The sequence below is a fragment of the Coffea arabica genome, chromosome 9e (assembly GCF_036785885.1).
Source record: "Coffea arabica cultivar ET-39 chromosome 9e, Coffea Arabica ET-39 HiFi, whole genome shotgun sequence".
Classification (NCBI taxonomy): Eukaryota; Viridiplantae; Streptophyta; class Magnoliopsida; order Gentianales; family Rubiaceae; genus Coffea; species Coffea arabica.
The window spans coordinates 26,293,916-26,321,416 of NC_092327.1; the positions used below are offsets into that span (position 1 = coordinate 26,293,916).

At 38.3% G+C, this 27,501-nt stretch overlaps 2 protein-coding genes across 2 annotated transcripts; both read left to right on the forward strand.

Annotated features, from left to right (window-relative positions):
• The first annotated feature begins 24,176 nt into the window (after window positions 1-24,176).
• LOC113709940 (F-box/FBD/LRR-repeat protein At1g13570-like) lies at window positions 24,177-24,851 on the forward strand. The gene has a single exon (XM_027232782.1). The coding sequence runs from the start codon at window positions 24,177-24,179 to the stop codon at window positions 24,849-24,851; it is 675 nt and encodes a 224-aa protein (XP_027088583.1).
• Window positions 24,852-24,916: 65 nt separating this feature from the next.
• On the forward strand, window positions 24,917-25,885 carry LOC113709288 (F-box/FBD/LRR-repeat protein At1g13570-like). Its single transcript, XM_027232016.2, has 3 exons — window positions 24,917-25,015; window positions 25,107-25,265; window positions 25,571-25,885. The coding sequence occupies exons 1-3, from the start codon at window positions 24,917-24,919 to the stop codon at window positions 25,883-25,885; spliced, it is 573 nt and encodes a 190-aa protein (XP_027087817.1).
• The last annotated feature ends 1,616 nt before the right edge of the window (window positions 25,886-27,501 follow it).

Sequence of the window (27,501 nt, forward strand, 5' to 3'; positions counted from 1 at the left end):
GGAGAATTAAGAATTATCAACAGTAGATTGAGAAAAATTAATTGAGGAAGTAGAGGTGAATGAGTTCTAATTAAGTTACCTCGTTTTCGCGACGAAAGTTTTCGAAAAATCACACCGCGCAACAAATTCGAGACTTGAGGAATCATTGTGTGAGTACTCATGGTTTATTTCTAAGATAACTATTTTTATGATTAATTACCCTAATATTAGTTACTTCTATTATCGTTACAAGAATTTCCTTTAAGTTTCACTTTATTGCGCTTGAATCTGAAATTCGCGTAAATCGAACCGGAGCGGCTAAGGGGAGATTTAAGAAACTTAATCTAGAATACTAAGAGTGAATAATTATAATGCTTAAGGAAGTTCATTAGAGGTTTAGTGCACAAGTGAAACAAACCCGAGAGGAAACGGGCACGAAACGCGCGCGTACGTGCATTGTTGGAGAGTTGACTTTTGTGCACAAAAGCCACCAACCACCAAGCTTCCCCAAGAAGCTTCCCATATCAGATTTTCACTCCCTCTCACTCTCTCAAAGCAGCCGGCCACCCCAAGGAGAAGAAGAACCAAAAACCTTCATCATCTCACTTCAATTTCTTGCACCATTTCACTTCAAATTTACCGTACAAACTCAAAACAACGTGGAGACTATCTTGGACTAGGAAGAGGGCTCCATTCTCACGGTTTTCTTGGAGCTTCTAGGTGATCGAAATTTCTGAGTTTCAACACCCAAGAGGAAGCGAATGATCTAACCTTCTAAACTTGATTTGTGTAAGTTAGATTGGACTTGGAAACTTGTAATTTCATGTGGGTAACTTTGGTTGGTTGAAAATCTTGTGAGTGGGCTCTATGAAATCCCACAATGAATATGTTGGACTGATATGATGATTTTGGATGTTATTTATGTTGATTAAGTGTTAAACTAGTGGATAAAAGTTGAAAAAAGTAGAAGGAAAACAAAAGGAAACCAAAGGGAGGAAAGAGCCGATTCTGCCCTATTGTTACAAAGGTCTTGGTTCGGTTGTTTTGTGGATAAATTGCCTTGATTTTGAAGTAGATATGTTGTATAGATTCTGTGGAATGTTTTCACCAAAAATCACTTGATTTGGTTGGGTAAAAGTTGCATTTTCGAAACATATTCAAATCTGGAAAACGTGTACAAATGTACTCTGGCAGCGAACTTTAAACGACCATAAATCTTTGCTCCGACGTCGAAATCAAGTACCGTTTGCGGAATTTGAAACTAGACACTTCTAGTTTTCTAACAGTATAAAATTAATCCCCTGATTTGACTTTAGTGAACCATACCAGCTCTTCAAAATTACCTGTCCTGTTTTGTTACTCAGCTAGAGAGTTAATGAGGTGTTGGGACTTGTTGCTTGAATTTGAGCTAGCTATGGACAGAATTTCAGAACAATTTCTTCTGTGAAATCGTAGCCCTTTGAATGTAGTTTCCAACGCCAGCAACTATGACCAATTCCAGGTTGAATTTCCTGAGTTATGGCAAAATCACAGACCTGCACCAGAGATAGAAAACCCTAATTTTGGGCTAGGCGATGGCTTAGCTCGAATTGGGACTTGTTATTTTGAAACTGTTGGTGTTGATCACCTACCAAATGTATCTTGGATGTTTCTTAGACCTTTTCTTCTTAAATGAACCATGTTTGAGATGATTTCGTTGGCCAAATGTTTTAAAACGGAAAACGGAAGCTTGAAGACAGATTTGACTTCGGATTCCCTTGAACTTTGGTAGTTTAGTTAACTACCTTCCCTTGTGAATTTTCAAGTGAAATTTGGTAGAGGGGTAGTCCTCATATGGGAGTTGAATTGTACCAATTTTAGTGTCGTTCCAAAACTGTTTTGACGTACGAATAAGTTACCAAAATTAAACTTCCAAATCTGGAAAATTGCCTAACAGTCTCGATTTTTTGCCAACTTTGAGCTGCTATATCTTGGCGCTCAAAACTCTGATTCATGTTCTGTTTGTTGTGTTTTAAACTTTGATTGTAACTCTATTTGAGTCAAATTTGAGAGGCTATTTCACATTCTTTGAATTTTGCCGAATTTTCAAAGTTTGCAAAAAACCAACCCCGAATCTGTCTTGGAAGTACAAGTCAGCAACTTCAAGCCAAAATTTGAGTGTCTTCCACTTAGAATCATGGAAAATTTCTTCTAAGAACTATTAATACTTCGGAACTAGTTTCCAACGGTACCAAGTTTTCCGATTTTGGAGCTGATAAAGGGTGAACCTCAAGTTACACCTCAAGTTAACTGTGGTTACTGTGGTAAATCAAATCACTCGGAGAATGACTGTTGGAGAAAGTCTGGGAAGTGTTTGTTCTGTGGTAGTGCCGAGCACCAGCTCGCGACTTGTCCAAATAAGCTGAAGGTAGGAGGTAGCACCAAAAGGCCAGAAAAGTCAACCTCTAAGCAGACTAGTGCTGGGGGAAGTCGACCTAAGGTACCTGCTAGGGTTTACGCACTGGACCATCAACAGATACCCGATGCGACTGAGGTGGTTGAAGGTACGATCCCTATTTTTCACCGTTTAGCTATGGTCTTAATTGATTAGGGTGCAACACATTCTTTTGTAAACTCTAATTTTATGGGTGGAATAGACTTGAAACCAATTAAGTTACTATATGATTTAGAGGTTAGGACGCCTACTGGGGAATCAAAGTTCGATTGTTAATTGGATGAATAGAAATTGTGAAATATGGATCGGAAAGTGTAAGTTAGTGATTGATTTGAAGAGCATAACGATTAAGGGAGTGATATTATCCTAGATGTGAATTTCGAGAATAAATTTCTTTTAAGGAGGGGAGGATGTGTGTGAGAACCCGAAAATTTTCTGAATTTCTAGGCCTTATTTTCTTTCTTTGCACCCGTTTTCTATATTTTTGTTGTTATGTTAACTTTAGAGATATTTTTTATAAGTTAATATAGTTTTTAAATTATTTTTCTAGTATAAGTTAGTTCATGATATATTAGAAGTGTATATTGGACATGGGACCCGCTAGTGGCTTTAAGTGCGATAAATTCGACCTCTTAGGTTACGTTTTGTATACCGGGATTAATTTACTAGGTGTTAAGAGATAATTAGAGGTTACTTGGATGGTTTAATCTTGGAGAGACAAAAGGATAAGCTTGAACCATTAAGAGTGCCATGTGTCGCGACCCGATTGGATGGTTGACTTGCCTAACTTTCTTACCTTTACTAAAAGAACAATTTTGACCCAAAATCATCTTCAGTTTTCATCCTCTTGGCCGAACCTCTTAGGGAGAAAAAAGAAAGAGAGCTTCAACTTTCATCATCCATTTCTTGCTTATAACATGAAATCCATCCGATTAAATCTCAAATTTGTCCACTAAAGTGACTTGCTAAGGAAGTTTCAAGGTCTTGGTGGAGTTGTTTTGGAAAGAAAATCCCTAAGTTATTATCTTTCTTAATGCTTACAAATTTCTTCTTTACTTCAATTAATTGATAAGTAGTGGCTTATAGTTGTTATAGATGCTACTTTGTGGAAGATTTCATGGATTAAAGTGGAGTTAGCTAAATTTCTGATTTTTTTGGGGAATTTTCTGTTTTCATATGATGATTATGGTTGGCCTTGGATTGATGGTTCTAAATTGTGTTAAATGGATCCCTTGAGCGTTAATTGCGGTTATTTGCGGAAAATTTCAGCTTGTGCGGAAAATTTCAGTTTTAGGGTTCTAATCTGCCCTGTTCTGGCAGGCTTTATTAGTGCATGTTAGAGGTCGAATCAGGCTTAGGTTAAAACATAAAAATTGTAGCAAATGATGTTAACTAACTGCCTACAAAATTTCATCTCAATCGGAGCACTGTATCATGTGAAATGACAAATATACCCTTGACTGCCCATGAACCCTGTTTCGCGAACAGATTTCTGTTTTCGTGGAGATTTCCATTTTTGACCATAAAAATGCATGATTTGGCTTTGGAGATCTTCATAAGAAATGTAGGTTTATGTTTTGGCTTTAAAGCGCCATAAGATTCGTTTCAATCCGATAAGTGTAGCTTCAGTTGTGCTTATTGTGCCAAAAGGTGTATTCTATAGTCTATAATGTGTATGTGGTTGATTTGAGATGAATTGGTGTTGCTTGCAGGATGGAAAAGTAAGGAAATGTAGGGGACATGCTGTCCAAATTTTGGAAATGTTGGATTCCTTCGAGTTTGGTTTGATTTGGGATATATATAAGATAGGCTTTTGGGGTTGTTCGAGCCCTAGGGTTTCATATTACCTTTTTGTTCCTGAAATCATGTTTTTCACACTTGCATGAGTAATTAGTTGGCGAGGTCTACGACTTGTAGTCGAGCCTCATTTGTGCATTTTATTTACTGAAATTGTGGCTATGGGAACCATAATTGTTTACCTTGACTATTCTAGAGTTTTTTGGTGATTAGAGCCCTACCTTGGTTGAAACTCTGGTTTAACTGGTGAGTGTATCACTCCCCTGAATTGTTGTTTAATTGGTTCATCTATACTTGAAATGTGTGACATGGATAACTATGAACTCTGTTATTCTGAATGAGACGAGGGTGTACTTTATCACACTCGTTCTCTTGCCTGTACTGAATGAACTGGAATCTATTACTTGTATTTGTTATGAACGTGAACTTGTTACTTGCGCTTGTTATGAGATCGTTTGGAAGTGTGTCCAACGATCTTCCTATTAACTTGAGCTCAACCTCATGGGGAGTTAATTAAGTCGAGCCAGTAAGGGCTTGGTTGAGGTAATTGACAATCCATGGGTGCCTGTTCTTGGGGAATCTTTGGGTATTGAGACTCTTGATTCCGGTATACTCGAGTATTACCATTCCTGTTCCTGTTCGGCGTTCGGGCCCGGTAAGGGGTATGTTTGGTGAACGGGATTTTGGCGTAAGAGGGGTCTACAGACATGAGTGTGTCATTAAACGTTGACGGAGAGTCAACGAGACTGGATCAAGTATTGCAACGGGGATTTGGCTCCTGAGGGCCACCTGTATCCCTTAAATTGTGGTGTTCGTTCATTTCTCTTACTTGATGTGTATATGTGCCCTAAAAGTGTTTTCTCATGATTTCTACTGTTATACTTTTGGTACCTCATTGAGTTTCTAGTTCACCCCGTTCCGTTATCCTTGTTTTCCTTATAGAGAACCACTTTTAGGAACTGTAATTTTGAAGCATGAGTTGAGCTAGTTTAGATATTTTGTATAGCTCCTCAATGGTTGGAAACCCTAATTGTACTTGGATTCAAATGTTCGCTTTTGATTTGTAAAAATACGAATGTGGTTTATAAAAGTGTGTACTCATGTTCATGTGTTATATTTGATTTGTATATGTCCATTTCAAGGATTATATGAAGTTACTTGTATTCGATTGGGTCCCAGTCGGATTGTGACGTGGCAGGCACTATTCACTTTCCGTTTCGATTTTCATTTTTCTATTTCGTGATTTTTGCTTTGTTTAAGCGCACTACTGTATTGCGGCACGTTTTGAGTTGTGTATAACCGTCTTAGTAGTCCTGGCGAGAGTTGGGCAGGCGATCCGCCGAACCCTTTGGTTCGCCTTAGGGTGAGGTGGGGCTGTCACAATGTGAGGACCCGAAAAAAAAAAATTTCTTATTTTATCGAGTATTATTGGTTTATTTAAATATTTATTCACCCGTTTTCTCCGAATAATTATTTCCAACCATTTTAAGTCCATTCGTATGGAACGATGTCTCTCTTATATTTTTTAAACGTCCCGTTAGCAAATTTAATTTTTCGAAAGTTCGTTTAAGTGAGGAATAACAAATACTCGTGTTTCGAGGTGATATTTTAGCCGAGAGTGCAATTACTTTGGAAAATTAAGAATGATCAATAGTAGATTGAGAAAAATTTATTGAGGAAGTAGAGGTGAATGAGTTTTAATTAAGTTACCCCGTGTTCGCATCGAAGGTTTTCGAAAAATCACACCGCGCGGCAAATTGGAGACTTGAGGAATCAATGTGTGAGTACTCATGGTTTATTTCTAAGATAACTATTTTTATGATTAATTACCCTAATATTAGTTTCTTCTATTATCGTTACAAGAAATTCGTTTAAGTTTCACTTTATCGCGCGCGAATCGAAAATTCGCGTAAATCGAACCGGAGTGGCTAAGGGGAGATTTAAGAAACTTAATCTAGACTAATAAAAGTGAATAATTATAATGCTTAAGGAAGTGCGTTAGAGGTTTAGTGCACAAGTGAAACAAGTCCGAGAGGAAACGGGTACGAAACGCGCCCATACGCGCACTATTGGAGAGTTGACTTTTGTGCACAAAAGCCACCAACCTCCACGCTTCCCCAAGAAGCTTCCCATATCAGATTTTCACTCCCTCTCACTCTCTCAAAGCAGCCGGCCACCCCAAGGAGAAGAAGAACCAAAAACCTTCATCATCTCACTTCAATTTCTTGCACCATTTCACTTCAAATTTACCGTACAAACTCAAAACAACTTGGAGACTATCTTGGACTAGGAAGAGGGCTTCATTCTCACGGTTTTCTTGGAGATTCTAGGTGACCGAAATTTTTGAGTTTCAACATCCAAGAGCTAGTGAATGATCTAACCTTCTAAACTTGATTTTTGTAAGTTAGATTGGACTTGGAAGCTTGTAACTTCATGTGGGTAGCTTTGGTTGATTGAAAATCATGTGAGTGGGCTCTATGAAATCTGTTTTTCTTTGATCGTACCTTTTGATGATTACAAAACAAGTGGATAAAACTAATGTTTTCCAAGTTTGTTTTTGGTCAGAAAATGGAGCAAGACAGGCTCAAAGGCCAAGCATCTGCTAAAACATCTGTCGGATGCACAAATACATCCTATCGGCCGTCCGATAACCGTTGAGTATCTTCGGACGCGCAAAGAACCTATCCTCGGACGTCCGAAGCTGATAAGTCAGCACTTCTAAGATCTCTAACCTCAATTCGGACGCACAATACCTGAGCACCGGACGTCCGAAAATCGTTGCAACACTTCGGACGACAAACATTAGAAGCACCAGACGTCCGAAAGAATCAATGAAGGATTCCAAGTTTTTCATCATATGGTCGGACGCATATTCTGATGCTGCCGGACATCCTAAATATTTCAAGAAAATTTCTTGAACTCACTGCCTGCGTTCGGAAGCACAAAACCAGCCTACCGAACGTCCGACACTACTAACGGCTAGTTGACTCTTCAGCTGCCTTGTGTCCGTTGGTGGCTCTAATTGAAGATGTTTTTGGTCTATTATAAATAGGATAAAAGTCAACCACCAAAAGTACGAATACACATTAAGTCTACATCAGATCTTGAGTGATTCAAGCATAAGAATACTCCAAAAAGAAGATTTGTACTCTTAGTTGTGTGATCATCTTTTAGCTTTTCAAGTGTGATTCAATTTCTTCAATAGTGTAGCTCTGTGAGGGTTCTTCGAGTGTTTGTAAAACTTCCTTGCTTGATCAAGTGTATCTTGAGGCAAGGAGGAAGTGATCCTTCCCGTGTACACAAGAGATTGGTTGTTTGTTGAATCAACTTGAAGAAGCTTACAATATAAAGGGGATATTCAAACTCTAGTCGAGTTTGAGATTTGGTTTGCTATTCCATCTTCTTATTCACTGTTTTGCAACACTAACTGTTTATTTCTTCTGCTCTAAATTACTTCCGCCTTATCATAAATTGTTCCCTGGTCTGATACATTAGAAAAAGACGGCTAGTTCAAAAAAAGTGATTTATATTTTGGCTAGCTTTTAAAACTACCTAATTCATCCCCCCTCTTAGGTTGTCTTCGATCCTTACAAAATCCCACAATGAATATGTTGGACTGATATGATGATTTTGGATGTTATTTATGTTGATTAAGTGTTAAACTAGTGGATAAAATTTGAAAAAAATAGAAGGAAAACAAAAGGAAACCAAAGGGAGGTAAGAGCCGATTCTACCATGTTGTTGCAGAGGTCTTGGTTCGATTGTTTTGTGGATAAATTGCCTTGATTTTGATGTAGATATGTTGTATAGGTTGTGTGGAATATTTTCACCAAAAATCACTTGATTTGGTTGGGTAAAAGTTGCATTTTTGAAACATATTCAAATATGAAAAACGTGTACAGAGGTACTCTGGCAGCGAACTTTAAACGACCATAAATCTTTGCTCCGACGTCGAAATCAAGTGCCGTTTATGGCATTTGAAACTAGACACTTCCAGTTTTCTAATAGTATAAAATGTCCTCTGATTTGACTTGAGTGAACCGTACCAGCTCTTCAAAATTACCTGTCCTGTTTTGTTACTGTGCTAGAGAGACAATGAGGTGCTGGGACTTGTTGCTTGAATTTGAGCTAGTTATAGACAAAATTTCAGAACCATTTTTTCTGCAAAATTGTAACCCTATGAATGAGGGGTTGTAAGGTTGAAGGACCTGTGAAGTAAAGTGGAGTTCTACGGACTTAAAAATACCGACCCGGGTGACGGAGTGTCATCGTGGGAAGGTATTCAATCGAGGTTGGCAAAGCAAGTGGAAATTAGCTCCTGAGAGCTACCATATCCTTGAATTGTTTCTGTTTAAATTTCACTTGAATTGTTAATTACTCGAATATTATTGTTTTACTTGTTGGATGGGATTGTTACTTGGACAACGTGCTTGCATGTGTGTTCTTAGCCTCACGAGCAATCGCTCACCCCGTAGATTTGTTTTCCTTAACAGGAACGGACTTGGAGTAAAACTTGAAAAAACCCTTGGGATGTACTTTTGTGTTAGGGTTTCAAATGTAATCGATTAGACATCTTCTGGCAGTGGTATATTTTGCGAAATTAATGTATTTTGAAGTTGCGATGTAAGATTGAATATTTATATATGGAAGCATCTGCATTTTCTTACTTTGTCTTGTCACTTTAGTTATCATTGTATTAAGCTTGAACGAGAATTGTACCGAGTCCTGGCGAGAGCTGGGCAGGCATCCCGCCAATACCCTTTGGTTCACCTTAGGGAGAAGTGGGGGCATCACACTCGGGTTTTCCCTTCATTTTCTTGCTTTTTCTTTTTCTCAAGTTCTAACTCAAATTCCCTTTGAAGTGTAGCTTGATCCTCTTGCACTTGTTGAGGTGTAAGAGGCACAAGTACAATCCTTTTATTACAATGGGAGAATGAATATTTATTAGTGTGCCCATCCCAAGTAACCTTCTTATCAAATTGCCTAGGTCAGCCTAATATAACATGAGCAACTTGCACAGGAACAACATTACATAGAACCTCATCAACATATCTACCAATACGAAAAGATACTATGACTTGTTTTAGTACGCGTACCTCTCCGCTATTATTTAGCCATTGCAGTTTGTAGGGAGTAGGATGGTTGGTAGTAGCTAGGTTCAATTTTTCCACCATGTGTGCGCTTACTACATTTGTGCAGCTCCCGAGGTCAACCACCAAGCTGCAAACCTTGTCTTTGATATGACAACGCGTGTAGAATATGTTTTCGCGTTGTAGATCTTCCATGCTGATTTGAGTAGCTGACGCACGTCGAGCTACTAGGCCAACACGATCGGATGTAGGCTGTTCTACTTCGATTTCCTCTCCTTCATCCTCGGCCAAGGATGGAATCTCCTCATTCTCATCCTCTTCATCCGTTAGTACTTCTCCATTGGGCATTATGAGCACGACTCGTTGATTTGGACATTGGGAAGCAATGTGTCCAAATCCTTGACACCGAAAGCATTTAGTGTCGCGATTTCTCGGTTTAGAGGCTTCTTGATTGGCCTTGAATCCTTCCCGTGGAGTTGGCTTGGGAAAAGGAGCATTTTGTTTCGAAGTTCCTTTTGAGTCGCCAATCGGTTTTACAATTGAGGTGGTATTCTCGCTCCTCATGGCCGAGCTCCTCCAATTTCCAGATTGGAAGTTGGAGTTTTGGCAAGTTGTACCCCTCTTCTTGAGCCTCCTCTTCACTTTGACAGCTTTTTCCATTAGCTCCCCCATGTCTAGGTAGTGTTGAAGCTCCACGACATCTGCAATTTCGGCCCTTAATCCCCTAATGAATCGAGCCGTAGTTGCCTCCTCATCTTCATGAACATCAGCCCTCATCATGGCCATCTCCATCTCCTTGAAGTAGTTTTCGACGGTCATACTACCTTGGGTGAGGGTTTGCAATTTATGGTGCAAATCCTTATGGTAGTAACCCGGTATAAAGCACTTTCTCATGATCCTTTTTAACTCCTCCCAAGTTCGGATGGTTGGCCCCTCATTTCTCCTTTGTTTGATGCGTAGCTAATCCCACCAAATGGCTGCATAGTCGGTGAATTCTATGGCTGCCAACTTAACCTTTTGAGGCTCCGTGTAATGGTTACATTCGAAAATCAACTCGATCTTTCTTTCCCAATCCAAGTACGCCTCAGGGTCCGATTTGCCTTGGAATGTGGGAATTTTAAGTTTTATTCCTTTGAGTTGATCATCTCCATGTTTGTTTCGATGTACCTCTTTCCTCGGTCCTAGCTCTTCGTCCTCAAACTCCCTCTCTGAATTGGAGTCACTTAATTCGTTTAAGGTAAGCTTTCTTCTACTTTTCTTAGAGGACTTCTTTGATGATTCCAATTGTTCAATTTGCTCTTACATGGACTCGAGCTTGCGGTCGAATCTTCTTTGCATTTCAGTCCACATAGCATCCATTTTTAATGCTAGTTATGCAATGGTAAGGTCATTTTCGTGAGCCATGATAAACCTGTAAAACTCAACAAATTGTTAGTAGTAAATGCCTCACCTCACTCCCTTACGTGTTTCCCTCGCGCTCGTGTATCGCTCGAGTGTATAAGTCACTCTATTGATCTCACCAACACCTCTCAAGTCGCGGATTGTCCCTCTTGAAGAAGTAGAACTCCTCAATGAGTATTAACCAGCTTCTCTCCAAGTTACACCAAGATTGCAACGTTTAGTTGGCTGGAGTTGGAGGAAATTATTGGATTCGGTTCAAAGGACTTAAGACGGCTGGAAAATTTGACTTGGACTTAGACTTGCGATTTTGGAAACTTAAGACTCAATTAGGAAACTGTGGAACCGAGACTGATTTGACGAGTATATAGACCCAAGAACACTTTTTAAGACCCAAGTTTGTGGCTGGACAGCTTGCAAACGTAACCAAGAGTGCGGCAGAATTTTGGGAACTTAAAAGTACTCTAACCAACTTGCACTTGGCTGATTTTGTTTGTTGGAAACTTCCTACTAGCTTCCTTGGGATTGTTTTTGGCAAGTGATGGTGGCGATTTTTTGGAAAGTTCTAACGGCAGCAAATAATTTTGGAAAGTTCAGATTTGGTAGTGTTTGATGGTGACTAGAACTTGTTTTTGTCAAACCCAAACCAACTAGGATTCCCAAACCAAAACAACTTCTTGATCCGAATCCATTTTCCTTTATTGCGTTTCTTCTTCTTCTTTTTTTCTTTTGATTTTGTTTTTCCAAACGCAAAACAAATTTGTTTCTTTCTTTGTTTTTCTTTTGTAAATTCGGATCAAAGTTTCAAGGTCAAGGAACGGTTGGGGCAGCCGCTATTCGATTTCAAGAAACAAGAACTTGGATCAAGAATTGATCAACCTTGTTTCAAGAATTCAAGAACAAGGAATGGTTGGGACTTGTGCTAAAAGGCAGCCGTTTATTATATCAAGAGTAAGAACTATGTATATCAAAATTTCAAGAAAACTCTAGTTACCAAACCAACACTTCAAGATATATCAAAAATTCCAAGAGACCCCAAGAAACAAGGTAAATATATCAAGAACTTCCAAGAATAAGGTAAACAGACTTGTTTAGTGCAAAACACAAAAATTCCCAACCCTCTTTGTCACAAACCCTAGTGTAAAACTTCGGATCACAAGGACAAGATAGCGACCAGAAATTTTTTTTTTACTTTTAACGATCACAGGACCTAAAGCAAGACGACAAGGAGACAAGAACAAGACACGATGCAATAGAAACTAACTCGGACAGCCACAAAGCAACGACAACAAGAACAATGCGGATTAAACAAGCATAACGACAAGGACAATCTAAGGAAACAAACGACCAGATTTGGAAAACGTAAGAAAACTTACAAGACTCAAAAGGATATACTTGATAACGTCAACTAGCTCTGATTACCAGCTGATACGAACCCGCCCGAAGTTAAGAACTCGTATCCCACATAGCCCCGGATCTAGACGAAGGAAATCAAGTTGGTTTTGCGAAGTAACCCTCGATCCTCTAACTCTATGATGCGAACTTTGAATTTAATCTCAACCCACAAGCACTCGAATAAGTGAAACGATGTTATGAGTAGAAGAACGCCATAATCAAGGTGTGTACTTGATTGATAAGTTCGATGAATACTTTCGAACAATTCTCAAGTATTCAAAAGGGGCTCTCTTAGACAAGAGAAAAGTGTAAAACACTCAAATTCCTGATGTATTATTGAATGAATAAAACGTTGAAAGGTGTGGACTATTTATAGCCTTACATAGACACAAAACCTAAGGTGTTGTGGAATTGGTCTAGAAATCCTAATATGACTTGTTGTCACTTTATTCCCAAAAATTAAGGGACCAATTCGGCCCTTTTGGAAGCCTGGACTTGGCCGAACCTATGAAAGCAATCGAGCACTAACTAAAGCAAAGTAATTTATCATTAAGCCCTTGCTTTAGGCAATGCTACAAACGACTCAACTAAAAAATAGAAATTTGACACTTTAAACTTCGAATGAAGCTCCCAACTCCTCTTCATTGGGTTCAACAACTTGAACTGAGGTGTAATGAGTTGCTTCGTCCTTTTCAAGCTCGCGAGTGACATTTGCAAGGTCTACTCCATCATGTATGGTGCGAACTATGGCTTGCATGGATTCTTTGAGCTTCTTGGTACGTGCCCTTGTCATTGGACCACTTAACTCCATTTGGTCCACCCTCAAGGAGTCATAGTCAGCCGTCCCTCTTGCATCGCCCTGGGTTGCAATCTTTAACCTTATGATTCCTTGTGCTTCCCACTCCTGCTGGTGCCATTCCTGAGGTAATGTTGTTTCACTTGTGCTTGATCTAATTCTATCAGTCACTACTTCATTTTGTTCCAACCATTCTCTTTGGGCTTTTTGAATGATTTTTACTGGCTATTGGGAATGTTGGTCACTAAACTCTCTCTTATTTTTATTATTCCACAATTGCCACAAAATATTTGCAGTTAAACCAATGTGATCCCTTCCTACATGTTTGCTCCTTGCTTCATTGATTAAGCTCCACTTTTTTTGAAGTTTCCTTGTTGCTTCTTAGCTCCATCCCATTGTATTAGAGCTATGTTCCACACATCCCTCACTTGAGGGCACTCTAGCAACAAATGCTCTATTGTTTTCTATTCCTCTCCACGACCTTTGCACATAGGATCTCCTTACTAGTAGAGCTTTATTGATACACTTCCAAATAAAACTCTTGGCCTTGTGTTTGATGTTTAGTTTCCATAGTGTATTCTACATCTGCTTATTGTGCTGATTGTCAACCTCTCAACTTGGCCTTGCATCATCCATCTCTCTTTTTCTGTATTTTGAGCTACTTTTCATATGCAATTTCTGTATAGGATGGTTGGAGATTCTTAACTGCCCCAAATTTGCTAGTAAGGTAATGAAGGCAAAATACATGAAGGATCCAAACTGGATGGAAAAAAGTCCTCCAAACTAAGCATCATGGAGCTGGAAGAGTATACACAATGCCAAAACATTACTATTTGCTGGGTTATGGAAAAGAATAGAAGATGGAAGTACCGTATGCATATGGAAGGATAATTGGATAATTAGATTAGAACAAGGTAAAGTGACCTCTGAAAAACCTGATGATTGCCAATTAGAATGGGTAAGTGAGATGATAGAAGAGGGGAAATGGAAAAAAGAACAATTACAGAAATGGTTCTGCAACAAAGATGTTGAGCTCATCGAATGCATCCCTACTAGCATAGGAAGAAGAAATGACAGAATTTTCAGGAGATTCTCCAAAACTGGAGCATATACTGTGAAGACTGGTTATGCATTGGCAAGACAGGAGGATGTCCAGCACTATAGAAAAGGAGTAAGCAATGCTGAAACTAGTTGGGATATAAGAAAACATAGTGTGTGGAAGAAACTGTGGCAATTGAAGGTGAAGGCCAAGCTGAAACACTTTATGTACAGAATTGCCTCCTCCTCTAATAAACCGATGGTGACAAGACGGCTATGATTGATAAGAGAGCGTAGGAACTAAAAGCCGGAGCGTAAACTCTTATCGTCCTGGTCAATAAACAAGATTATTCTCAAAAGGTTGGGGAAAGGAGAGGGAAGATGTGACTGTTGTGGGGAAAATGTGGAAACTATAGAGCGCTTGCTTTTCTTTTGTACAAATGCAGCAAAAGTATGGAAAATGGCTCCAGTAAGATGGGATGAACTAAAAGACAAATAGCACAATCTGTGGCTCTAGTAGGAGATGGCTACTCAATCAATCTCGAAGGATATGGAGTTGGGTAAAATTTCATGCGATTCAGTCAACAGAATATAAATTCCATCGTTGCTAGATCATCTATATAATTCGGCGAAGAATGAACTAATAGTGGGATTTTTTGATAAATGGGAAATTCAAAATGCTCGGGGATGGAAATGAGGGAATGGCTACAATACCTGGATTTAATCAGATACAATTTGAAGGCTTGATTTGGTTAGACAATGTATAGTTGGTAAACAAGGATCGGTTTTTTAGCAAGGTACGGAATGTATCGTCAAATATTCAATATGATTCCCCAAGATCTAGTTTCGTTCAAGTAACGGATTCTAGCCAACTGAAAGGATCTTCTGATCAATCCAGAGATCATTTGGATTTTCGTATCTATCAAATCAACTGAACAACTGCCCTGTCACCATTCTAATCTAAATAGTCTATATTACAAATTTCAATTCGTAATTTTCGTATCACAAACCTTTTTCACACAAAAATCGAAAGACTTTTATTAGTGAAATAGAACAAAATTTAAATGGGTCTGGGTTGATATAGATAGTGTTATTGGAGTATTCTAATTCAATATCCGAAAAATGGTTTGAAACTATATTATATATATTTTGAAATCATTACTCTAATGTAGAAATACATTTTCAATCCAAATAAAAGGACAGATAGAGTAAACCTCACCATCAACATCTTCTGGAAAATTTGGAAAGCAAGAAACAAAAATATTTTTGAAAATGCCAGCCAGGATCCATACAGAACAGTTCAGAAAGCGCCAGGTGACTGGATCGAGTATGAACAGGCAAGGGAAGCAAAACAAGAGAACATTGCACTTCACACCAACAGTTAGCCTCAAAAAAAGAGAGAAACACCAAAGGAAGATGTGATATGCATGTACACGGATCCTGCAATATCAGCAAAAATGATCAGGACTGGCCAAGGAATAATAGAAATAAACTGGAAAGGAACGATTGTGAGAGCAAAAAGGATTGTCAACCAATGGAAAGGAACATCAAGCAAAGAAGAAGCTCTAGCAATAAGGAACACAATGCTGATGGCTAAACATGCAGGATGGGCTAAAATAATAGTCCATATAGATTGCAAATCAGTAGTAGATCAGATAAACAGATGCAATGACTATGACTACAACATTGCAACTATTCTAGAAGACGTGCAGGAACTCAGAACAGGCTTTGAAGCTGTACTTTTGTATTTATACCTAGATCAGAAAATGAAATCAGCCATTCACTAGCTCAGTTTGTTGTTAAGTTAGTGCATGATATTGAATGGGAACAAGATTTCCCAAGATGGCTGATAGATTTAACACAGAAGGAAATAAGGGTAGTGGCCCCTTTTTGTAATTAATACTTGTACTATCAAGTGTTTATATAAATCTGTTAACATTTGTTGGAAAAAAAGATTTTAGATGTGACTATTATGGGCTCTAGAGGTGGCCCTCATCAAATGTGGTACTTAAATCTGGTCATAATATAAAGTGTCTACTTTAGTCATGTGCAAATTCTAGAGGTGATTATTATGGGCACTAGAGGTGGCCCTCATCAAATGTGGTACTTAAATCTTCACAACACTTCACTCCTTGGACTCCCTTATATAGTTGGATCCATAATACCACTTGTGATACGTTCCTCGATCAACACGTTTCGAGACACGTAGCACGTTTGCCCAAGGATCTAGCGAGGATGTTCAACGCTTGGAATTGCGGGATCTAGAACCAAACGGACGACACGACTTGATTCAAGACGGTAGGACGACGACTCCAATGAAGGTGATTACTCCACGGGATAGGTCGGTAGAACAATCTAGGACAAGGCACAAGATTGCTCAAAAACCCTTGCCAAAGCAAGTAAAGTGCTCGAACTCTCTTCTTAGAAGAAGGAACGAAATAAACCAATTTTATTGATAAAACGACTACCTAAAACCTTACAAAGCAAGCCTATTTATAGGCTAAGGGTTACTAAAACCCTAAGGAAAACAAGGAAGGGAAATTCGGCCATCTTGGGGTCAAGATGGGCCGGCCCATGCTCTACTAAATAACTAATCCAACTCTAAATAACTGCACTCTAACACCAAAGCCTAAGGCCCTATTCGGCCAACTCACTTGGAGGCCCACTTAACTCTTCATGGGCTTGGATCATGGTGTAGATAACTTGATTGTCTCCTTCCAAGCCTTCAATATCTCTATGGACTCCATGTTGGTCTTGGACAGTTCGAACAAGGGCTTGGAGGGATTCTTTGAAGAGCTTGGCTCGTGCATGTGTGACTGGGCCCAATGGAACTCGGACTGGGTCATTACTTGGGCTAAGGTCCGTGCACACATCAGTCCCCTCCACTTGAGAAGGATTTGTCCTCAAATCTGGATGGAAATGAGAATTCAGCTCACATGTCTCTTAGTCAGTTTGAAAATGCTCACAACCAGCCAAGAAAAACTCATGGCTTTACTCCAAGGACTCCTCTTGTTCGTATCATTCCCCTCCTCTTGAAAGCAATTTGCCCACAAATTGAAGCACGAATGGTGACAAGACGAGTTACATGCCTTCGGTGCAATCTTGTTATGATGGCTACAGATGTCATCAAATGCAAAACCCACGTGCTAAGTTGAAAAATAACCCTTGTCGAACCTTGAATCTCACAAACCATCTCCAATGTATGCTCAACTTGATCGTTTCTGGTCATGAGGTAGGGGTCCTCAAAGTGGTGTGAAGTGTATCCCATGAAATCGAACTCCGGCTCGAACACACTTGCAAGACACCAAGGCGGATTTGGTGATGTTGGAGCTTCATGTAGACTAAGGGCAAGACAAAAATCATAATGGTCATTGAAGTACTTGTTCTTTAAACGAACCCTTGGTACACAACCATCCCCAAAATGTGGAGTGTTCCCTTCAAGATGAGCTTGAATCAACTCCTCTTTGGTGTGGACTGATTTGGGTTGACATGGTTCTATGAATGGATACCAACGGGGTTTAACTGTTGAAGTTCCAACTCCATGGAGGCTTGCAAAGTCTACAATTGATTTTGGAATGGAACATACCAAGATCAGCTCAACTTGCCTTTGCTTGATCTGTATAAAAGAAGAAACACTAAACAAAGCAAAGGTAAGTTCGTTAGGAAAATAATAGGCCTTCACCGGGTTGCTCAAGATCCGCCCACTTTCTCTCTTTTCTTCCTTTTGACCACCTATCTCATCAAATTTTTCCATCTCTTCTTCCAGTTCAACGGCTGACCCTTTCATCTCATTGCTTTCAACTCCATCGGGTTTTACCGCTTCAGGTACAATTCTCTCATCTGGCTTTTTCTCCATTCTATAACGTTCAAGCTCACTTTCCATGTATGCTAGATCAATACAAAGCTGGTCATACGTAAGTGATACAAGTGCCAAACGATGACTATTAAGTAAGAGGGAATACTTATTAGTATGTCCGACATATTTAACTTCTCGCCTCGACATCCATGCATTGCCCAACAACACGTGTGTCACTTGAATTGGGACTACATCACACAACATCTCATCCACATATTTGCCGATTTGAATAGGTACAAGTGTGTGCTTAGTAACCCAAACATCACCATGAGGGCTCGTCAACTTGTACGGTTGAAGATGATCAATGGTTAGAAGATTTAATTTCTCAACCATGATAGCACTTGCAAGATTGACTTCACAACTCTCATCAATGGCCAAGCTACAAATTTTATCTTTGACACCGCAACGAGTATAAAACCAACCAAGTGATTGCGATGTGACGATGTCCAATTGCTCATCTAAGCCACGTAACGCCACTTTTTTGACTCCCTTAGGATCAGGAAGACAATGTTGTGAGTTAGCTTTTATGCATCTTGTACTCGCCATGATGTATGAGGGAGCCTGCAAAAAGTTAGTAAAGAAAAGGAATTTTCCTCCCACACACAAGCTCACGTATGTACACTCTACTCTCGTGTATCACTCATCCTCGTGTGTATCACTCAAATAAAACATTCTAAGGGACTTACCAAATACCTTTACCTGTTGGTTTAGGTAGTTGAGAAATGCCGCTCAAGTCCAATAATTGTCACCACCTTTGCCATAAGAGTAACCAAGAAGGTAAGACACAAATGTGGGTGCAAAATGAAGTGAAATGGATGAATTTGGAAGGGATGTTGATGGTGGTCAGCAATGGTATGTGCGTCACAAAGAAAAGGAACCCTAGCGTTCTAAAGTGTAGGAGTAGTTTCCGAAAGTGGATGAGAGAATATAGGAGAGTTTCCTAGAATGGAGGAAAGTTTCCTAAAAATGGATGAGAGAATATAGAAGAGTTTCCAAAAATGGATGAGAGAATATAGGAAAGTTTCCTAGAATGGATGAGAGAATATAATGGAGGAAAGTTTCCTAAAAATGGATGAGAGAATATAGGAGAGTTTCCAAAAATGGATGAGAGAATATAGGAAAGTTTCCTAGAATGGATGAGAGAATATAGGAAAGTTTCCTAAAATGGATGAGAGATTAAATGAGAGTTTCCTAAAATGGATGAGAGATTATAGGAGAGTTTCCTAGAATGGATGAGAGAATATAGGAGAGTTTCCTAAAATGGATGAGAGAATATAGGCGAGTGTTCCTAAAATGTAGGAGAGAATTTAGGAGAGTGTTCCTAAAATGTAGGAGAGAATATAGGAGAGTGCTCCAAAATATAGGAGAGAATATAGGAGTGTCCAAGTGAAACAAAGAAACCCTAGCCGCAAGTAGACATCCTAGCCGCAAGTAGAAAACCCTAGCAGCAAGGATAACCCTAGCAAGAGAAGGAAACCCTAGCAAGATAAGCAAACCCTAGCAGCCGTCACGTTATTGTTCTTGCTGCCCAAGCGACAACCAACTAACGAGACAGATTTGGGAGCAACGTTGAAACACCAACAACCAGAATTTTTGATGCAACAAACGACTCAAACGCAAGAAAAAGTTGTGGACAGAAATTATCAACAAACTAGACACAACACAAAGGAGATAACACACCAATAGATTTTGTGTTCGGATGAACAGTAACGTGAACAGTGTCTATGAACAGTGTCGGTGAACAGTGACTTTTTTTTTTTTTTTTTTGTAAAACAAGGCAGCGGAAACAAGGAAAACTAATACGTTCATATCCAATGAGAATTTTTACATTTGGTTCCAATATACCAAGAATTTTTTTAGAAAGTCCAGCAATGAAACTTCCTTTATCATCTCGGATAATAACACCTACCCCTGATGATTTATCATCCATAAACACAGCTCCATCAAAGTTTGCCTTAACAAAACCTGCATTGGGTCATATCCAATAAGATATTGACAACCTTGATTGGATAAAAGTTGGAGCACTGAACTTATCTTTGGAATTTGCTTCACGGAATTGATTGAGGAATGCTATAGGCAAGGAGACCAAACTAAGAGGATCCCTATAAGGCCCATCAAAAATCGTTCCATTCTGATTATTCCATAAATTCCAGAGAATAACATCCACCAATTCCATCCCTTTGCTTGATAGTCAAAAAAGTAGGTTGGGAAGCCAAGATTTGATCTGATTAGCCGAATGCAGTTGAACTTTTTGGCTTAAGAAACTAAGTGCCCAATATTGTACAACTGCAGGACAAGTTAAGAAGGTATGATCAATATCATCAACTGGAGTGAGACATAAAGGGCAAGAGATATCTAAATGAAGCCCTTTAGTATTGAGTTTAGTGCTAGTTGGTAGTACATCTTTACATGCCCTCCATAAGAAAATTTTAATTTTCTCCGGAAGATTCAAGTGCCAAAGCCAAGACCAAACACTTTGCTTTAGAGTGCTACTATTTGGTAGCAAATTCTCCCAATTAAAAGATTGTTGCTTGATCAAGTGATACACACTCTTCATTGTAGAAGACCCATTCTTTGAAAGTGCCAGATTGCCTTATCCTTATTGCGAGCGTCTCCAACTGGAATGCTTTGAATTAATTCATTCTCCTTGGGCCAAAAAATCTCCTGTAACAAGTCAACTCACTAAGTCTTTTGATTGTAGTCTATTAGGCAATCAACCATTGAATTCTTTGATAATGTAGTGGACCGTGACACAATTTTAAAAGTAGACGGCCGCGGAAACCATCTATCTTTCCAAATTTTGATAGAACTTCCAGAACTAATTCGCCATCTGCCTACTGTTTCAATATACTTCCTGACCTCACATAATCCACGCCAAGACTAGGAAGGTCGAGATCCTTCTTCAGCCTGAAAGAAATCAGTATTGGAAAAATATTTAGGAAATGAGGAACTTACCCATTGGAACATGGAAGGATATGGCCCACTATCTTTGGTTTAATCAACAACAATGATTGTTCAAAGAGTTTGAAAAAAAGAAAGAAAAGGTTCAAGAAGTCAAAAATGGAAAAAATCAAGTTCGAGCCAGTTTTACTAATTCCAGGTCAAACTCAGACTTTGCCCAGATTTGACCTGATTTTTGACAAACGGTTATTTAAGAGACTTGGAGTCGGCCAATTCCCAGTCTGGCCAATTTGGTTCGACAAAAATTAAAAGCTATTTGCAAAAATATCCCAAAGAAAAAGTTAGAAGCTTTGTTAACAGAAATTAAACTAACAATAGATTAGCAACAAACAGTCAGCTACATAATTCCCAATTCCTAATAACAATTCATCACAATCTTATGATTTCACAAAGCTTTTTAATTAAAAAAAAAAGTGAAAGGAGGATTAGAAATTGAGGCCCCAGAAATTAGAGATTATGAATTCTAATTCCAGATTGAGGAGAGATTGATGCATCTTGAATTTTCACCAATAATTGAAATTACTTAAACAGCCTCCTAATGCTCAAATAACCTCCCCAATAACACCTCCAAAGCCATGGTAGGGTTAGGCCCCACTATAGGCCAAACAAAATTACACCAACCCCTACATTAACCACTTATGCCATAAGTAACTTGTATTCACAATTACATATGTATGTATGTATACATGTATATGTGTATATATATATCATCAATGTATATATCATTAGTGTATATAGGATTTTAAGTTCAAATTTTTCATAGTCTTCTTTCATCTAAAACTGACAGTGTTTATATAGTTGTCATTCATCTAAAAGAATTTATTGTCAATCTATATCATATCCTAAATGTATTGGTTAACATTTATCATAGTTGAGAAATTTGCTCAAGTATGGATAAAGTAATTTTGGATGTGTAGTATACTTTTGGTTTTACACGTTATTTTCTTTTCATTTTCCTTCATAAAGAAAAGGAAAGAGAAAACAAAAACCCTTATTGACTCCGTCACAAATGCAATGATCTTCAACTTTCTCAAGACAAACATTTGTAAATCAGCAACTTCTTTTTCTTTTCTTTTTTTTTGTACAAAAAGGATTAGTGTAATGCGTGATTGATGGGTAATTTTTAAAAATAGGTTTCTTGTGTTATTTAGCAAATTTAGGGTTTTGGTTAGTTAACAGGTACTCATTAGACACTCTTTGCAGCCTCATCCATAATTTCCTAACGAAAGTGGCATTAATTTAGAAAAGTGTCTAAATATAAGAGGGGCAATAAATATGTGTGTGTGCTCATTCATATGGTAAATTTAATATGGTTTAGGCATATTAACTAGGGCCACCCATTAGAAAAATCGTAAATTCAATGTAGGAAAGGTTGAAAACCCTGTAACAAATGTTTTGCCTTGCTATATCGGTTTATTGTACTATCCTTTTTAATGTTTCATAGTTTGTTTTTTCTTTTGAAAGATTGTCCTTCATTCATTAGATAGTAATTTTAGTGAAAGTTACGTACGTTTATGAGTCATAGATCCACGAGTGGAACTAGAAATTTTATTCTGAGAGGCGAACAGCAACACATCTAAACATAACTATATAGTATGAACTATTATCAAATTTTTGCTGTGCCAAAAGTTTGAAGTTAAGAGGTACAATTTTGAAAATTATAAATTTTTTAAGGGTGAATAATCTAATTTGAAAACTTGGTGGGCCGGGGACCCCTTGTTACGTCCAAAAACCCTATAACAAATCCTGTATTCCTCTCTTCGTTCCCCGTGTAGGCGTTTACACCTATTCATGCATACTATATTGGCTTAGGTTACGTTAAAAGACTAAATTTTACACCAAACTCGTATTTCCTGAAAATTACACCAAACTCGTAACCTAGCTTAGCTTAGGTTACATACAGATTATTTCCTGAAAATTTCAGCCAAACTCGTATCCAGTAAGTCTAGCTGTCCTTCTTTGTTGTTTTTAATATACTCAAATTTTCTCAAACAAAATTTTTCTGTTCTTTCCTTCCTTTTTTCCCGTATAAATATGTATTTTGTGTGAAGGAATTTGTGCATTATTTGTTGGTTTTTTTTTTATTTCGCTGGATAAACAACAGGGTTCATGATTTTGACGTTGGATTACTGATAAAGAAAAGGGAAAAGGGGGGAAAAGATCGACTGGAAGACATTGAAAAACTTGCATGCAAGGTACAATTTACCCAGTTTTCAACGTGGTTATTAGACGCTCATGTGTTTTGAAGGATAGAATCTACAGGTCTTTTTTCGCTGCTTATATGTCAAGCAAATATTTAAAAGTTGATAAGATGCTTTACATGTAATAGGTTGCGGTTCAAGTCATCAAGGGAGTAAGTGGGAAATCACTCTTGATCCTGTTTATTTGAAAAAAGGAATACTACTTGTGACCTCTTTTTGTTTTTTCATAATGTTAAAAGGCAAAAGACTTCCATTTCGCTTTACGAGAGAATTTAGTATATGTTCAGATCATGATGCAAAAATGAGCCTTTCATCTTAACAACTAGGAACAGTGCTAATATTTGAAAATTGTACTGCAAGATGGGTATACTAGAGAGAAATCACTGTCTTTGACATAAAAATTTGAGTGACAAATACTTATTTTTATGAGGATGTGATGGATGGACTCTTTCTTTTTTTTTTCTTGAGGGAAACGCATTGATTTCAAACCTTTGTTTTGATTTCACTTTTGCGATATTCTCTTTTACATGGAAGCCATTTGAGGGACTGGGCACCAGTGCGGCTGCATTGTGTAGAATTTGGTCCAGTTATTGTACATATTTAAATTTTTCGATATACAATTATATTATAATGTGAAATATTTTATCCATGTACACTACATTTTTCACGAGTTCAACAATGCAATGTGATTTTGTAAACCAATTAATATAACAAGTATAACAATCAGACTGAATGGCATAGAAACAAAACCGCACCAGCACTCATTCCACCATTTGTGTATCCATGGACTCAATGTTCTCACTTGGGCTCTTAGTGATTAGTTTTTGTTTATAGCCAGTATATGTAATCAAGTATCTGTTAGTTGTTCCTATACCTTGTTTCATCATGTTCGATGGTTGGTTTATAATCTATTATTCATTTCATATGGTAATTCCTGACCTAGGAATGTGTTAGATGAGCACTCCTAATCAATGACGACAGAAATCTGGTACATTACTTGAAAGGAAAATTTTCTGTGAATAAACTGTTTTATGAACTGCAAACATGCAATTTGGTTCTGTTCTTCTCTCTGTTGCTAGCTAATCTGGTTGACATGGTATTCTGCACACTTGTTTTCACTTTGTACCAGGAAACAAGATGGATACTTCTCAATGTTGATTTGGTTGGTGATCTTGGAGAAGGACCTTCGTATATTTCTCTTCTTCATCAACAGTAATATTGGCTTTATGACATGTCAACAGCTGCAAACTTTCGTAATGTCAAAATGTCTGCATGCGATAGAATTAGTGATCTTCCTAGCAGTATAATAGAAAGCATTTTAATGTGGTTGCCAACACGAGACGCTGCAAGAACTAGCATCTTATCAAGGAAATGGAGGTATAATTGGTCCAGAATCCCACAGCTGGTACTTGATGATAAGATTTTCAATAAAATTTTAACAAATCATGCATTACCTAGGCAAAAGTTTGCAGAAATTCTATTTCAGATTCTGTCACTACACCAAGGACCCATATCCAAGTTTCGTTGTTCTTTAACTGGCCTTAAAGATTGTCGTGACATTGACAGCTTGATAGTGCTTCTGTCAAGGAGTGGGGTTCGGGAGTTTACCCTCAATCTTTGGCTGAATGAATACCACAGAATGCCATTGGCATTTTTTTCCTGTCTAGAGCTCAGGCATTTGAACCTTCGGGGTTGTTTGATTAAACCCCCCACCAATTTCCAAGGTTTTGGCCATCTGATTAGACTGAAACTCTGTCAAGTGAATATTGCAGAGGATGTACTGGGAAGTTTGATGTCCAGTTCCCTGCTACTGGAGCAGTTGACCGTTGTAGAGATCCCGGCCATCTTGAACTCCCTTGAGCTCATAGCGCCCAAGTTAAAATCTGTTTCTTCAAAAGCTCTGTAAAATCTATCTTATTCAAGAATACCCCGGTTCTTGCAAGGGTTTCGCTTGTTCCTAGAAACCAAGACATGGACGGAAAATTTCATGTGGGGGGAACAAGTATTATCGAGCAACTTCATGATCTCCTGAGTCTTGAGAATCTGCATTTGCACTATGCGTACTTCAAGGTAAAAAGAAGGTGCTCCTTTGCTTTGGATTCAAGATTGTGAGGTAATTGTATATATCTTCACTATGGGTGTTTATTGCTTTGCTTTAAAGTCTCTAGATGCAGGTGGAATCCCTGCAAAGATTACAACTACACTAATCCACCTTAAAGTTGTTAAGCTAGAATATTTATGCTTTGAAGAGGTGAATGAGATTGCTGTTCTTCTGTGTTTACTGAGAAGCTCTCCCAACTTAGAAGAGTTAGAAATTCTGGTCAGTTATTGATGCTTTTCTGCCATATTATACTTGATGCAATTGGATCTGGGGCCTCTCTAGTCGACGTTCCATCCACTTCCATCCAGTTGTGTAAACTTGTACAATCTCAATGTAAACTAATATATTTTTGGTTTATTTGTTAGTTTTGCACCAATTCAGTTCTAATTCACATTTATGCAAACCCATTTACACTGACATTCTATCAGTTTATATAGCTGGATAGAACTGGAACTGGAGAAGCTCCATTTCCGATGAAATTAACATTTATAGCTCTATATAAATGATCTTCCTCTCCATCTTAGGTATACAAGGTTGACGAGTACGCTGAAAGTCAAGCTTCAAATTTTCTGGATGTGCAGGAATATTCTCAACTGACTTTAAATCAACTTCGGCAAGTGAAGCTGCAAAGCATTTCTGGAACAAGATCTGAGATGGAAATCATTAAGCTTTTACTGAAAAAGTCCTCAATTCTGGAGAAAATGTTGATCAAGCAAGCCCCCATGAAAGAAAACATCAAAAACAAAGTAACAGAAATTGGGATCTTGAAACAAGTGACAAGGTTTCACAGGCCTTCACCTAGAGCAGCAGTCATATATGAAGATCCAATCATTAGTTAATCCAAAGCAAGTCAGTCAGAGAAGAGGGTTCAAGGTTTGGAGTTAATTAGTACCCAAATAAGTCATTTCTCAAGTTAATTGGCATTTTCAAAACTTTTTTTTTTTTTTTTTGATTCTGCAAGACTGTGTTACTGTATTCTTGGTAAATAATACAGTAATTAATTTGGGTTCTCTCTTCGTCCTGGATTATGTTGGTAATTTTTTTTAGTTGAAATTATATTGAGTAAAAAGTAAGTATTTGAACCCGTTCCTTGAGAAGCCATGTGCTTCTTGGCTACATTTTTACCATGCAACTGAAAGCAGAAGGCAAGTCCACCTGCATACCAACCTTTGTTTCAGGGAACCGGTGATAGAGTTGACAAACAAGGTTTCTTTTTCTTTGGTGGTAAATGCAGACCAGGTTTCTTGACTGCAAGCAGAAAAAGAAACGACGAAATTGTATTTGCCTCGGCCTTCCGTGGTGCTCCGTCAATGTTGTATCTTCTGGGAGTGGTTATATGATTTCTATGTCCTTGGAGTTTCACGCAATCCTGTGATCCGTGGACAGACAAGGACACAGGATATCGATGTGATGGTGAAGCTTCTTGAATATTATTTACCCTAATGTCTCTTACGCAAAAACAATCATGGATTTGTCCAATAAGCTTTAGATTCTAAGTATATTCTATGAACAGTTCTCTGAGAATGCATCATGGAAGCAAAGTCAATGATTTAATCATATCTATGAAAACATATCTTCCTAATTATACGAGGGTTGATTTTTTTGGTTAAACATGGTGCAAATTTGATTTTTTATTTTTTCTTAAACAAAGAAAGACCAATGTTAGCAACAAGGGAATATTGAAGAAGCTGAAAATTTTTTACAAACAGCACCAGTTATGCAACTGTGATGACAATCGGGCAAGTTTGGTAGTCTGAGTTAAGCTTAGAAGATGAAGCATTTAGCTGCGGTGATCTGAAGCTAATTTCTTTCTAGAGGTCACTTTTGGAACGCCAAAACTTCTATGTTGGCGGTGAAAGGTGAGCCTTTCTATTACAAGAAAACCGCTAGCTTCTAGAAAGAGAATAAAAATTTGTGAGACGAAGGAAAGGGCCATGCACAAGGCAGCTTTTCACCATAGTGGAGCTCCTGAACCCAGCAATGCGAAGATTCATGTAATCTTATCAATTTCGCAGCCACATTCCTTTACTAATTTGCTGGTCCTAGATCTTGCTTTGTTGACTAAAGGCTTGGTTGTCTAATTGCTTTGCAAAAAGATCAAAAGTCGCTTCAACAGCATGGTTCAAAGTCGCGGTCATGGTTCGAACCGTTCCACATCAGTCTTGACATATCAGTCGGGGTTTCGGCGAGACGCAGATTTTTAAAATATTTAATATTCTAAAAAAGTAAAAAAATAATAATAAACAAAAATAATAAAAAATTAGCAAAAATAATAAAAATTCGAGTTGATTCGGGACGACTCTGCCGTTTCTATCCGTCTCAGAGATGTCTCGGCCGAATTCTCGATGATTCTGTCAAGTTCTCAGCGATTCATTATCTCGGAGTTATCTCGTCCCGGTATCGGATTGGAAAACTCCGTTCCGGTGACGACTCGGCCAAGTCATCTCGGTCTCGG

What these genes read in the sequence shown, in the direction of transcription:
- LOC113709940 (XM_027232782.1), top strand. Translation starts at nt 24,177, where the DNA reads ATGTCAACAGCTGCAAACTTTCGTAATGTCAAAATGTCTGCATGCGAT.
- LOC113709288 (XM_027232016.2), top strand. Translation starts at nt 24,917, where the DNA reads ATGGACGGAAAATTTCATGTGGGGGGAACAAGTATTATCGAGCAACTT. An exon ending in TGCACTATGCGTACTTCAAG is followed by an intron (nt 25,016 to 25,106) that starts GTAAAAAGAAGG and finishes TTTGCTTTAAAG; the next exon opens with TCTCTAGATGCAGGTGGAAT. An exon ending in TAGAAGAGTTAGAAATTCTG is followed by an intron (nt 25,266 to 25,570) that starts GTCAGTTATTGA and finishes TCTCCATCTTAG; the next exon opens with GTATACAAGGTTGACGAGTA.